The 14,093-nt window shown below is 40.4% G+C and overlaps 1 protein-coding gene across 1 annotated transcript; it reads left to right on the top strand.

Annotated features, from left to right (window-relative positions):
* The first annotated feature begins 991 nt into the window (after positions 1-991).
* Positions 992-14,073, top strand: LOC129354901 (solute carrier family 2, facilitated glucose transporter member 4-like). The gene is made up of 11 exons (XM_055024453.1): positions 992-1,282; positions 4,169-4,264; positions 6,608-6,768; positions 8,284-8,408; positions 8,578-8,693; positions 9,702-9,864; positions 9,943-10,130; positions 10,226-10,330; positions 11,017-11,118; positions 11,208-11,411; positions 11,511-14,073. Exons 1-11 carry the CDS (start codon positions 1,250-1,252, stop codon positions 11,727-11,729), a joined length of 1,512 nt encoding a protein of 503 aa, XP_054880428.1. The 5' UTR covers positions 992-1,249; the 3' UTR covers positions 11,730-14,073.
* Positions 14,074-14,093: the final 20 nt, after the last annotated feature.

Below are 14,093 nucleotides of genomic sequence, written 5' to 3'. Positions count from 1 at the left end.
GGAGAGGATTGAGCTTTGTTGTACATGACAGACAGGGATCAGCAGTGAAGGGGGCGCTGTAGAGAGGGGTGTGGGGTACGTGACCTCTTTGGCATGTGATCTGAAATAGAAAGAGATTTAAGCCTGTCGGGATGAAAGACAATAGCAGAGACGAGCAGACAAGAAACGTTGAAGAGACAGAACTATAACTCAGCAGATTTTGGTATTTTTATCTCCAAGAATCAAATGTATGATTTAGAAGAGGGAGAAATGCATAAAATACCCCAGATGCTATTCAACAAAAATAACTTATATTTGAAACACCATTAAAAACTCAATCCAGGAGGGTTGACCTCCTGTACAGTGACTCGTAGTTCACGTTGGACGCCAACCTCTCACATTCGGGGGAACAAACTGCATAAAAACAGACTGACGCTGTTCAACAGATCCGATTCACTATCAAACACCACCACAGTCTTTATATTATGATTCATGACATCCATCCTCACAAGACCTCAGTGTAGGGGCCACCCACTCACATCAGTCTAAGTTTGACTCAGAGGAAGTCATTGTTTTGTTAAGCATGGAAACTGGTGACATTCAGAGGGCAACGGGGAGTACGACGGGGATGTAAAAGGAAAATAAAACATCATTTTAGATTCTTTTAAAAGAAAAATCCAAGAAGTGCCGCTCGCTTTGAAATTCAAATACTCCGACGTTCTTAAATAAAATAGGACTCCTTAAACCGATTGTGTGTGATTTTTCCTCAGAATAAACTCTCCTGTCCTGTAAAAGCTGCAGAGTTTTTTGCTGAAGAGCAGTTCACCTGGAAGTGGCCCCCCCAATGAGATTCTACTCAGGACCTCATGTGACCTTGGGCCGGCTCTAAGACCCCCTGCAGCCAATGATAGTTAAGGTCAAGACAGCTTCCTGCTCGACCTCTTTAGAGCAGCGTCCCCTCTCTCTCCCTGTCTCACCCCCCCCCCCCCCCCCTCCACCTCCTGCGTTTACGAAAGAGAATGCCCGTTTGCGCACGGCGGTCACTCTATCCGAGCTGGACGGACAACACAAACTTTGTACGGACGACAGATTTCTACCCTACTAGGGTTTTCTCCTTTGGATTAAATTTATTCGCTCCGTTTATATATATATATATAATTTTTTTTTGTTTTCGCTGCTGATTGCGCGGGTTTGAGTCGACGCTCGTCTCCATTTGGCACCAGACGCATCTGTCACCACCTGCAACCGAGTGCCTAAAGCTGTCAAAGTCATGCCGGCCGGGTTTCAGCAGCTCGGAGGGGAGGTGAGCCTGATTTCTTCTCGTTCCTCTTGCTTCTAAGCGACAATAACGATGGGTGCGTTGCAGGGAAAGCGTTTATTTTTAACCCAGCGAGTTGCGCATTTCAACCGGAACATTTTACGCACGTATGTTTCGGATGTGGCCCAATCAAATTCACTCTGAGATACCTTACAATTTGAGTTTCGTCGACTAAAAATTGAGAATAAGTCGACATCTCATAATATTTGAAAAAAGTCTAATCCTATATTTGTTTTTTTTTTTGTGTGTGTGTGTGTGTTTTTTTTTTTTTTTTGCTTCACTTTAATGGCGACTTTGAGCACTCGATCTGTTCTGGAAGACTTTTCTGTCTTTAAAGAAAATATCTGACCTTGAAAAGTCAAACATGTGAGTTCATCGATCACAAATCTTTTTATAAAAATAATTCAGAGTATACATTTGGGGAGGAAGTTATTGTGGAGCAATTTTGGGTCATAAAACAGCCAACAGAAGTCAATTGTGAAGTTCTCCAAAGCATCAGCACCTATAAAAAGACTGAGTCTTAGGGAAAGTTTTTATAGGAATTATTTATAGGACCAGTAGGCAGTTGGTTCACCAGCAGATCAGAGGTACTTTAGTATCGTTATTATACAATCATAATTATTAATATGATGAGTAAGCCTTCTAGGATTCTGACATTGAACTTGTTGTATCCTGGCCACTGCTACTTAATGAACTCCAAGGCACTTAGTGGTGTTTGCTGTGATTTTCCACTCACACACGTTCACAAACACACATTCATCTGTTTTGGTCTCTAAATGCCAAACAGCTCATTTAGAGACTCAACACAGCAAGGTCAAGGCGCGGCGGCACAGGCTCAATCTGACTCCTTGGTAAATGATTAAGAGAATAGAGTGCGAGACAATCAGATGATTGAACCTGCAGATGAAACCTGAGATCACCGTTTCATCAATGCTCTGATGTTTTCTCTCGTGCAAGAATACAGTGAGGTGTAAATGATTGGTGGAGTGTCACCAGTGGCTGTTTTGCACTCTTTCTTTCACACCAGATCAAAATGTTACCATTTTTTTCAATGAGGTCGTGTTGTTCCGTCATGGCTCCGGAGTTTTCTGTTCGACCAACACCAACTTCTCAGAGTTTTGGAGAAGACGACACAAAAAGCACGAAAGACACCAGTGTCAGACATCTTAAATCTGTGTGCGTCGGTTGAACTCTCTCTGTGGGTTGCGGACCTCAAGTCCCCAAGGTCATCTCATCTGTCAGCGCTCAGACAGGTGCCCGGGGCCTGATGGGAAACCGGAGGGTAGTGAAAGTTCAGGCGCGTGGCCAGTATACTCGTGGACCACGCTGGAGGGATTGTCTCTGGTCAGGATCAAGATTATTTATAGTTAATGTTAGCTAAGTGTTGAAACGAATCCTAACTGTTTAATTAAAGCTCAGATCTCACCTCGACGCACTCCTGCATAAAGTACAGACAGAACGCGGTTCTGTCGTGTTGATCAGTCAGTGTGGCGGGTTTGTTTTGGACGTTGGCGGCCGTTCAGAACCTGTGAGCTGCTGCATTATCCAAAGTCACATCGGTTACTCTTCTTTAGCTGTGTGCAGGCCACAGTTTGGTAAAAGTGTTTTGTTTCTTTTCTTTATCCCAACTCTAGGGCTGCAACAATAAGAAATGTTTCTGGACGATGAATTGTTCCAGACGTTATTGCGATAAATGATTATATTGTTGTTTTGAGACCATTTTTAAGTTATTATAGTGGCATTGGCAAAATAATAAAGCAAGGACACGTTCTCAAAGATCCGTAAACTTTAAATTTTAATGAACTTTTAACACTGGACCTGGGAGATATGTTAAATATCCAAAATAAAATAATAAAACAACAAATAAAATAAATGTTGAAGTTTTTGGTAAGCAAAATTTCAAAATAAGGGCTGGTTGAGACCAAAGCACCAAACTGAAGACTTTTATCCTCCAGTTTGTTGGTAGAAAGACAGAAAAAAGAGATAATTGATAAATCATGCCAATAGAAATGATTGTTTTAATTCATTGATTGATTGATTATTGTGGCAGGCCTCCTCAACTCCCTACATCAGGTGTGTCAAACTCCTTTTCGTTTTGGGCCAAATCAAGATCATGAAGGCTCTTAAAGGGCCGGTTGTGCCAGAATGTGTTGATAAAACCTGTTCACAAACTGTTAATATGTCAATAAATTCTTAAAATTACATAATATTATTGAACATCTTTTCAGTCCCTTCAGGGACTAATAATAAGTGCGACTTTTTATTTACTCCCTCTATAAATCAAGCATGCTTCAAGACCGATGCTTGATAATGAAGAACAAAGTTGCTGAGTATTTGGTATCATTTGGACTCTATTCACATTGATAAACTGTGTCATGTTCATAGAAGCAGAGACTGCAACAGACAATGACACCAAGTGGTGCACTCTGGCAAAAGTTGCAATTTTTTCTATAAAATCTCTACAGTGTAAGATTGCACAATGTAATGGACTTTAAAACAGGATGGCAGTGATATGTATGGAAAACTATATTAACCAATCAAGCCCTGCTTTTTTGGTTCATCCAGTGGATAACAAATATATTTACAATTACAAATATAAACACACAAAGCACAAGGCCGTGTTTTTGCTTTTAATACTGCTTGCAGTACTTGTGCCAAAAATAATTTGCACAGACAACAAAACTTTGTAATCTAGTAATAAAGCAGTGAAGAGGCAACTTACAATATCAGATTAACTTTTTATGCATTTATCCATTTAAATTTTTTGTAGCGAAAGAAATTAAGTGGGTCTAATTTCTACAGCTAATAATAATAGCGTGGCTAAATGGATGTCTTTTTTGTGTTTTTTATTTTTATTTTTTTGCCCTGCAGACGGTGACAGGAACCCTCGCTCTATCAGTCTTCACTGCTGTCCTGGGATCGCTGACGTTCGGCTACAACATCGGCGTCATCAATGCACCACAGAAGGTAAACAGAATAAATCCTACTAACCAGAGGTGTGTGAGCGCCCAAATATTTAACCAAGTAAAGGTAGCACCAACTCACTTTAGCTCAAGCAAAAATAAAAAGTAGCCAAATAATAAGTCAATAAGTTTTTAAAAAGTGCTCCGTAAATGCTGAGTAACTGATCATGACATCTACTAAGTAAAGTTTATTTATAAAGTGTTTCTATAGACAAAAAGGCACAAAGTGCTGCACAACATAAATCTGAATAAGGCAGACAAAGTATAAAAGCAGTGACGTTACTTACACTCAAGTACAAGTATAGCAATACTTCATAACAATATCACTCAAGAAAAAGTTAAAGTAAAAGCAGGTTTTTGTTTTCAAAAACAGGTAAATGTAATTAGTTACTACTGTCTATTTTTTGGGTATGAATTATCTACAGTGCACTCAGTTCCTCTGGGACGTTTCATAACACATTGAGAAAAGATAATTAAAGTGATAAATGCGACTGTGTGTCTTTAATAGATTATTAATATATTATATCCACCAGCAGGTGGTTGTTTATAATCCCTCATGTTTCACATTGAAATGGCCCAAACAAGAATCAGAATTACAATCAGCAGAGTTAAGATGTATTTAAATCTTTCTGAAAACTTTAGACAATTAAAGGCTTCAAAAATCTCCCCAAACAATCCTAAATATACAGTCAGAGACACAGAAGGATGTTTAGATCAAAGCACATTCACGTGTTAGAATGGCCTAGTTAAAACAAGAGCCTAAATCCAGTTAATCAATGACAAGACTTGATGTTCACAGATGTTCTCCGCCCACCAACTCTTGTTCAAACATGTTTTAGCTGCTAAAAAAAAAAATGCTTCTATTGGCAACTTTAACACATTTGTACAAAACATAAGCTCTTCGTTTCTCATTTAACGAAGCGAACAGATGCAGTTTCATAACAGCAGACGTCACGTTGTTGTGGTTGGCAAGTCAGGCCCGTCATCTCAAAATGTCAACCTGCCAGGAGGTTTTGTTGTCGCCGCGATGCCGCTGTGTTTTTCTGCTTACCCAGCACCTTATTGCAGACTTTCTCTTTACTTCCCGATTTCACGAGGTGGCATGTTTGGAGCCACAATATTGCCCATATTTAGGAAACAGAAAGGAGAGAAGTTCACCAGGAAGGTTTTCTGAGTTCATCCAAATGAAATAAATACATCAAGAGTCAGTGGAAGGATAACAGAGTTGAAAGTATGGAAATGTTTTTGGACACATATATACATATATATGAACATAATTCTATTTCAGTTTATTCTATGATGAGATAAAATGTCTGTAATTTCAGAAAAATAAACATAATCTCTAAGTTATATTCTCTACACACCAAATGCTGATTTTTCTGCCACTTTTGGGACTTTTTCAGTGCTTGCTGAAAATTTCACCAAGAATAATTTCTGAACATTACCTGAATTGTGTCGTTTTACTGAGGAAGGTTTTGCTAAGTCCAACTAAGTTGCAGTTGCAATCCATGAACAGTTCATCTGGTGCTTCAGAGAGAGTGAAGAGCAGAGGGACGAACACGAGGCGTGGTTTGATCCCGGCTGCTGGTACTGGTTTACTGTAAACTCAACAAAACAACAACACAGTAACTCAAACTCTGCTGTATTTCGGTTCCACTTTGTTGGTCACACGTGTAACGCCATCAAATATTAACGTCGCTTTGTCTGCAGCATCTGACACATTTTAGATGCTTTCTACACAAAAAAGGCTGTTTCTTTTCCTCCTACCATAACAAACATAAAGGTGATGTTTGTCAACATCGCCTTTACTGGGACTTTAACTGTAGCAAAAATCAAATAAATTCAACTCAGTTTTATTTTTATAGCACAAATTCACAACAAATGCCATCTCGAAGAACTTTACAAAAAATCATTTAAATTTAATCACACAATCATTCCAATTGATCCTAGTTATCAAATAGTGCAGGAAGCTCAGGAAATGATTCAAAGTATTTTCAAAAGTTTCTAGCTAAGAAAACCGCAGCAGACTGATTCCAGTCTGGGTTGAACTTTGGATAGATGAGACTAAAATGAGGCTTTTAGGTGACCAAAAACTCCAGTTTTTGAAAAACATCTAATACCTGATGTTGAGTAAAATGGAAAAAAACAGTTTCTTCCGAAACCTGCCAGATTGCACCATGGTTTGACAAAGTCTATTGATCCAAATGCCTGCAGGAGCCCGAAGTGGTTGGATGGTTTGCTTTTGTAATTGTTCAGTCACTGGATCATTTTGAAAAAAATAATTAGCCAAAGCAGATAAGCAAAGCTCTCTCATTGTATTAATGTTACCTCTGAACGTCCTCTGCAGATCATTGAGGGGGACTACAACGCGACGTGGATTCATCGGTACGGAAAACCAATCCCCTCAGGGACTCTCACCTCCCTCTGGTCGCTGTCTGTGGCCATCTTCTCCATCGGGGGCATGCTCTCCTCCTTCTGCGTGGGCTTCATCTCAGAGTGGCTGGGCAGGTACGAAACAAGACACCGGAAGTGGACATGTTCTCCTCCCTGAATGGTTCACGACTCCAAGATTTAGAAATACAGAAGAAATTGGGTTTATGTTTTGGGTGTGACATCAGTTTCTAGATTGGAAGACGGTTGGTTTTCAAGCAAAGTGAGAGATCTTTTCTTACCATTGAAGGGGCAGTGTTATGCAAAATTGACCTTTTCAAGCTTCATCAAAAACATACATGAAGTAGTGCTTTGATTCTTTCATGCGTATTTGGAAAGTCCTTCAGTCTCCTGTGGAAACTATTCAACTGTCCAAATCGCCTGGGTGGACCTAGCCCCGCCTTTAAGGCACAGCTCCTCCTCCTCAGAGTCTCAGTTTCCGAGCCAATATTCTTCCTCACAGAACAGATCTCCCTCAGTTCCTCCAGACTAGCCAGCAGCAATCAGCAAACACCAGGTGGAACTGTGCTACTACTCGGTGCAACAGTGGAAAAAACGTTAAAGGATTCACAGAAGAGCCATGTTATGATGACTTCCTGAAGGCGGTGTATCAGAAACAGGAAGAGTTTCTTTAAGCGACATCAGTAATAAACAAGTTTTTCTCCTGTCTCCCTGATGTTGTAGCTAACACCAACATTAAATTTCATGTCAATATTTCAGATTGAATTAGAACCACAACCAAATCACTCAAAGTCATTTAATTGAAACTGATCTAAAATAAGTCTTAGCAATGCAGTTTCATCAACTTGGTTATCAGTTAATGTAAAAAGCACAGACCAATAAAAATATGATCTAAAAAGATATATATATATTGCATTTATAGTGAAACATACAGCGTTCAGATGTATTCAATTTAATCCAGAAAAATCCTTACATTTTGTCAAATAACATGAAGTTCAATTTAATCAGAATATATTAAAGCAACATGAGATTCAGTTGATAATTTAGCACTAATTGATAAAAAAAAGAAAAAAAAATCTGTCTAGGAAGCCAAACTGATTGCATCAAAATGATAAATTAATGTGATAGACTTTTTGAATAAGCAAATGTATCTCTTCTTTTCAGTGTATCAGCCATTAAGGAATGTGACTGAGCATTTAAAAGTAAAGTTCTTATTCAAATTGTATCATTTTAACTATTTCAGGCGATTTTCATTCTCACAGTAATCTATTCTTCTTGTTGATGACTATAAAGCATACAGAGCAGTCAATAAATTATGATGATTAAAATTTTCTGTTTGTTATAAATAAGTAATCACAGATTATCTGCCTTACATTTATCAGTTCACATCACAAACACAGATGTACAGCTCGCTCCAAGACTCTGTTTTTGTGAGACACTGACCTCTAGAGGCCAAAATGAATCTGGTGTCATGTTCACAGTTCTGGGAACAAAGCAGAACCCGTTCCAGTGTCACAGGACCGAATCAAACACCCGTCTCCTTTTACCTGCTCATGTGACCCGTCAGTCGTCTTGGATGGGATCAAACTGCGTTCTGGACTCCGTGACGACAGGTTTTCATGTTTCTCACAGGAGGAAAGCGATGCTCGCCAACAATTTGTTCGCCTTCGCTGCTGGGAGTCTGATGGGAATGTCTAAGGTCTGTCGCTCCTTTGAAATGATGATTCTGGGACGCTTCATCATTGGGGCCTACTGTGGTAAGACAAAGTTCTGTTTCTAATTTTACTTTCTTTGTTTTCATTCATGCGAACAGCATTTAAAAAAAAAAAAACTCTCCAGTTCGCCAGCAGGTTCTGGTTTCATTTGTCGCTCCTTTTTGAAATGCCAATTTTCTGCCTTTCTTTTCATCTCTTCCTTTTTGCGCAGGACTTGCATCTGGTTTGACGCCCATGTATGTGGGGGAGATAGCTCCTACCAGTCTTCGAGGTGCACTCGGCACGTTGCACCAACTGGCCATAGTCACTGGGATTCTTATAGCTCAGGTGTGACTGTGTGTCATTGGCCCCCTGGGGAAAGATGTGAATAAAAGCATTGTCAAACTTTACAAAGATGCAACTCTTTGCTGCACTTCTTCATCTTTGAGCTTTAGAGTTCTGGTTTTACGACTCTCACTTCCTCGCTGCGCAAACTTTGAAGAAGAGACGAAACATAACATGTGGTGTAGAAAAAATATTGAAAACTGCGTTGAAACTCAAACTAGCTCTTCAACAACTGTTTGGCACATTTATTCACAAGTACTGTCTGTCACTGGACCCTGTGCATGAATCTGGCTACCATTTAGCTTTCCGTCAGGCATTCACTCTCTCTGATGTCAAAGTCAAAAAGGCTTTCCGTCTTTTCGTTTGACAGGATCGTTCTGCTGCATTCGTTGCATTGAGCAACTTTATATTTTTTAAATGTAAATGAGCCTAAGGAGGTTGGTCTGAGGTTATCCATGAAAACTCAGACTGGTCCTCAACCTAAACCAGGATTCATACTGGTCTCCTGCTCTGGTTCCCTCTGTTTTTTGTTTTGAAAATAAATGTCATTTTTTAAACTTTCACCACAGTTTCAAGACCTTTATCTCGTAGGCCAACACATATATATGCCATACTTTAAGGCATGTTCTCTTGTCTTTCCAAGTCGAATAGTAGTTCAGAGATGTTGGTGTGTTTGGGCCTTACTTTTAACGCCAAGGCAACCCATGAATTACCAAGAAAAAAGTATAGTTAGAAATACAGGAATGAATGAAAATGTAGTTTTTTTATTTGATTTTTCTCCATCTCTGATTTACTCAAATTGTTTAGTTTGAGATCATTGTATTGCTGTCAAAGATTAATTTGGTGTAACTTTATTCTCTGGGTAATAGAGGACAGTCTTGTATTGCTGTAGTAAATTTCTCTTCCCCCTATTTCTCCCACATTAGTTTTAGATCAACAAGTTCTGAGTAGATGTGTGTTTGACATCGTACAGGCATCACTAACGGCGCCTTTCTTGTTCTGTTTGATAAGATTCTGGGTCTGGAGACGTTGCTGGGCAGTGAGGACCTTTGGCCCGTTCTGCTGGGTTTGACCGTGGTACCGACTGTGCTGCAGATGGGTCTGCTGCCCTTCTGCCCCGAGAGCCCCCGATTCCTCTACATCATTCGGAGTCAGGAGCACCACGCCAAGAGTGGTGAGTCCCAGGATTTGTTCTTGAAACGCCTCTTTGCCACTCGATCGCCTGAACTCCTCCCATTTGTCCCCTGAACAGGCTTGAGGAGGTTGACGGGCCGGCAGGAGGTGGGTGACATGCTGGCAGAGATGAAGGAGGAGAAGAGGAGGATGGACATGGAGAGGAAGGTCTCCATCCTAGAGCTCTTCCGCTCCCCTCTTTACCGCCAGCCCATCGTCATCTCCATCCTGCTGCAGCTCTCCCAGCAGCTCTCTGGAGTCAATGCAGTGAGTCTGATTTTGCTCAGTGATGGAGGAGCATTACTTAAGTCTCCAAACTTAACCCAGGTCAGTAACTCGGATCTGTTCAATTCCGCCTCCAGATTTTCTACTACTCCACCAGTATCTTCATGAAGGCAGGAGTCCAGAGTCCGGTCTACGCCACTATAGGGGCCGGAGTTGTGAACTGTGCCTTCACCGTGGTCTCGGTGAGACGTCTGTGTCCTGGCTCGCTGGCTGCCTCACAGGAAAATTCAGTTTGAAGTATTTGAGAGACTTTAAACAGCCTTGCTTTGAACCACATTAAGTCAATAAGTGTGACTCTTTCTGTTATCAAAGAGTAAATAAGATAAGAGGAGGCTCGCCAATCGTTTTCACGTTGAGTCCTTTTTCCTGCTGAGTTGTCATTAAAAGAAGCAGAAATGTAATATTCCACATGTTAAACCATTGGTGGTGGCATATGTCCACCAAACTAGTGTAAGAAATAAGTGAGGTCTGCAAAGCTACACCTCAGTACAGACCCTCCACCTGTCAGAAAATACAGTTTTACACACCTGATACTAAAATTAGCTTGCTTTGATTCTTATATTGTATATTGTAGGACTGTCCACACTGAAGAGTGTTGTGGTCAATGTGACCCGGTAGTGTCAGTGTGCTCACACTGCAAAAATACAAAACTTCAGACATGAACTAAACCAAACTGAAATAGTTCAAGCTGATTTTTAGTATTCAGCCAAACTAAAAATCAGTCTATCCTGGTCAGCTTTTATCGGGTCCTAATTGAGTTTGCAAACATGCAAAAAAGCCATTGAGGCATTGACAGACTACATTTTGTATATTTGGCTCAGAAATGAATAAAAGTTGAACGTTTTCATTGTTTTCTTGAAATAAACAGCTGTTCCTTGTGGAGCGGATGGGTCGGCGGACACTTCACATGTTGGGTTTGGCAGGAATGTGCGTTTCTGCCATTATCATGACTATAGCTCTGGCTTTACTGGTAAGTAATGCTAACATTCAGGTTGAATTGTTACTTGTTTTTTTAACCACCAATAAACCTCTGACTGCATTGTTTCTTCCACCTGACAGGACAGCATTCCTTGGATGAGCTACATTAGCATGCTAGCTATCTTTGGCTTTGTGGCCTTCTTCGAGGTGGGTCCAGGTCCCATTCCTTGGTTCTTTGTCGCTGAGCTGTTCTCTCAAGGCCCGAGGCCAGCTGCCATGGCTGTGGCGGGCTTCTCCAACTGGACCGCCAACTTCATCATCGGCATGGGCTTCCAATACGTTGCGGTGAGGACAATCAGCAATCCAAAATAAGCAGACTTGCAAATGTTTTAGACATTTTTTTCCCTCTATATTCACCAATAACTCCTAAATCTTCCTCCCCAGGATCTCTGTGGGCCATACGTGTTCCTGATATTCGCAGTGCTGCTCCTCTTTTTCCTCATCTTCACCTTCTTTCGGGTGCCAGAGACCCGGGGAAAGACATTCGACCAGATCGCAGCCAACTTTAATCAGCACTCGGCGGGTGGCATGATGGATATGGACATGGAGCTGAACAAGCCCAGCACGGAGCTGGACTACCTGGGGGACGAGAGCATCAACTGAAGAGTCCAAACAAACAAACAAACAAAAACAAAAAAACAAGCTGAGTACAATTTGAGATGACGTTTGTGTACGGACCCCACTCCAAAATTTTATTTTCTGAGATATTTTGAGATCTGTAGTCCTATTGATATAGTTTGTGGTGCCAAAGCAATGTCAAGATGAGTGTGTGACAGTATGGACGTTTTTGGAGCCGTCGTTTGCTGGTACCACAGCAGTTTGCTAACTCACGGTTCTGATCGTTGCTCTGACAGCTCAAAGCCTTTGAGTTAAGAGACTGACTGATGAAGAAAAAAAAACAGAGGCATTGACTGCCGGTGTGAGATGATTTCATTCAGTGCTGATGAACTCAGTCGCAGCATTGAAAGATGGGGAAATTTTGGAATTCCTGCACTTTATAAAGAAAGACTTCGGCGAACGGAGGTACAGGTACTGTAGGACGGTGGTATCTAACTTTGGTTCTGAAAGACCAAATCAGATGTAAACGGTTGAGCCACTTTCTGAACATCATGTTCTGCAAATGCTTGGTAATGGACAATTAATTTGCTTTGCGCTGTGTTCAACCTAGTGAACATCTAAGACCTGTAGGACATTTGGGTCTTGGGGACTAAAAACAGACATCACTGTCGTAGGAAGTTGACGTAACTTGATAGTTTTCACTTAAGATGGGGACAAGTTAGAGTAAGGCTGATTTGGGTTCTTTGTGCAGATTTTGGAAATACTAGTTTGCTTTACCATTCGATTTTAAAGGAGCAGCATTATGTATTTTCTTGCTCCTCGTTTTAGACCTTAATCAAATAATCTTTCTCCCAGTTGTTGTAAAAATGCTAGATATCAAAAATAACTTAAAGGAAATTCGTCTACAAAATTTAATGCATTGAAATTGGGTCTCTGTCTCTTTAAGAATCTCCCTCTCCATAACAACATTCCTCTTTCAAGCCTTTGAGAACATTTTTACCAGCTTTTCACTGACGGGTCGTTTGTATGATGAGTTCAGGAGATGCCACAGCTCCACTGGGTGTTTGCTACCTGCTGCTGCCACTAGTCTGAAGGAGCTGAGTGGGGAAAAGAGCTCTATGAGGTGGAAGCTTGGCTATTACCAAGCAGGAAGAAGCTGCTTGGAAATAGGCGCCGGTTTGTCAGATGGTTGCTACTGGAGATTCAAAGATTTCTCATGAAAGATTTAAAGAAGCACACTGCGCATGCTTTTGAAGAGAGTAACATGATATAAAATCTAAAAAATAAGTCCCAAAATTTAGCGCAAGACTGCCTTTTTAAATTGGCAAATGCGCTAAAAATCGAGCAACAAAGAGAGTTCCCACGTTTATTAGCCTTTTCCCCATATTGTTATTAAAAATGCTTTGATAAAAGTTAAAACCTTAACTTTTATTACAAATTTGGGAAGTTTAACTTTTATTCAGCTGATGCTTGAACAGCAGCTGAGCCGTGTTTGTAGGGAGACATTGTGATACTGTCGATAATACAATTACACAGGATAAACTGTTTGCTGACGTTTTTCTTCATAGCATCCTGCTGATGAAGCTTGGATCAATGAGCTACACAGATTAAAAACTGCCCATCAATTTTATTGGCATGCAGACCTCAAATCAGAGTAGCTATTGCATCAAAGCCACGTTGATTAGATTTGCTGCACAGCTCTACGCTGTTCCTCAAAACGTTGCTGAAACCGACTTCCCGTCTGAGCAAAGCAGAGATGAATCTGAGCACGCTCTAGAAAAATCTCTCGGCTTTGTGAACAAGCTTAAAGATTGAATTTTTGTATCTACATGAAAATCCCCATGAATAGATCTACAGCTTTTGGCCTTTCAGCCTCCAGCTTCTTAGAGACCAAACTAGTAAAATGGCCCTTTGAGTCCGTTGAGCTACCAAGTGAAAAACCAAAATCCTGATGGGTTTAAGGGTTAAAATTACCCCAATTTAGACATAAAAAGTCAGAGTAAACCCTTTAGAAAATGGAATAAGTTTAGAAATTAAACATTTCACACATTTTCCTCACTGCAGGAGTCCTGCATCAGTCAGTTCTTTACACATGTTCCCTTCTTAAGTTTTAATGTTTTTCAGATTTCAGAAAACATTTTTTGGTACTTCTTGTGTACATAGTGTTTTTGTCATGGTATGTGGGTCTAAAGTTTCTACTCTGTATGCACTCCAGCTGCTGTATGAGTTCTGTGGATGCTCAGTGAGGTTAGAGATCAGGATTTATTTTGTAGTTTATGTACAGACTTTGCATCCATGTGTGTGCTCTGTTATGTAGTGCTCATTTCTGAATATTTGTATCGAGATTTTTTTTTTCTCAGTGGACTTGTAATTTTATGCTGTGGTTATACAAGTGCTGTAAATAACTGT

The sequence above is a fragment of the Poeciliopsis prolifica genome, unplaced genomic scaffold (genome assembly GCF_027474105.1).
Source record: "Poeciliopsis prolifica strain line A6 unplaced genomic scaffold, Auburn_PproV2 SCAFFOLD120, whole genome shotgun sequence".
NCBI lineage: Eukaryota > Metazoa > Chordata > Actinopteri > Cyprinodontiformes > Poeciliidae > Poeciliopsis > Poeciliopsis prolifica.
The sequence above is the reverse complement of the archived record's forward strand: the minus strand, read 5'-3'. Positions and strand labels throughout refer to the sequence as shown.

What these genes read in the sequence shown, in the direction of transcription:
- LOC129354901 (XM_055024453.1), top strand. Translation starts at nt 1,250, where the DNA reads ATGCCGGCCGGGTTTCAGCAGCTCGGAGGGGAG. An exon ending in GGAGCACCACGCCAAGAGTG is followed by an intron (nt 9,865 to 9,942) that starts GTGAGTCCCAGG and finishes TCCCCTGAACAG; the next exon opens with GCTTGAGGAGGTTGACGGGC. An exon ending in AGCTCTCTGGAGTCAATGCA is followed by an intron (nt 10,131 to 10,225) that starts GTGAGTCTGATT and finishes TTCCGCCTCCAG; the next exon opens with ATTTTCTACTACTCCACCAG.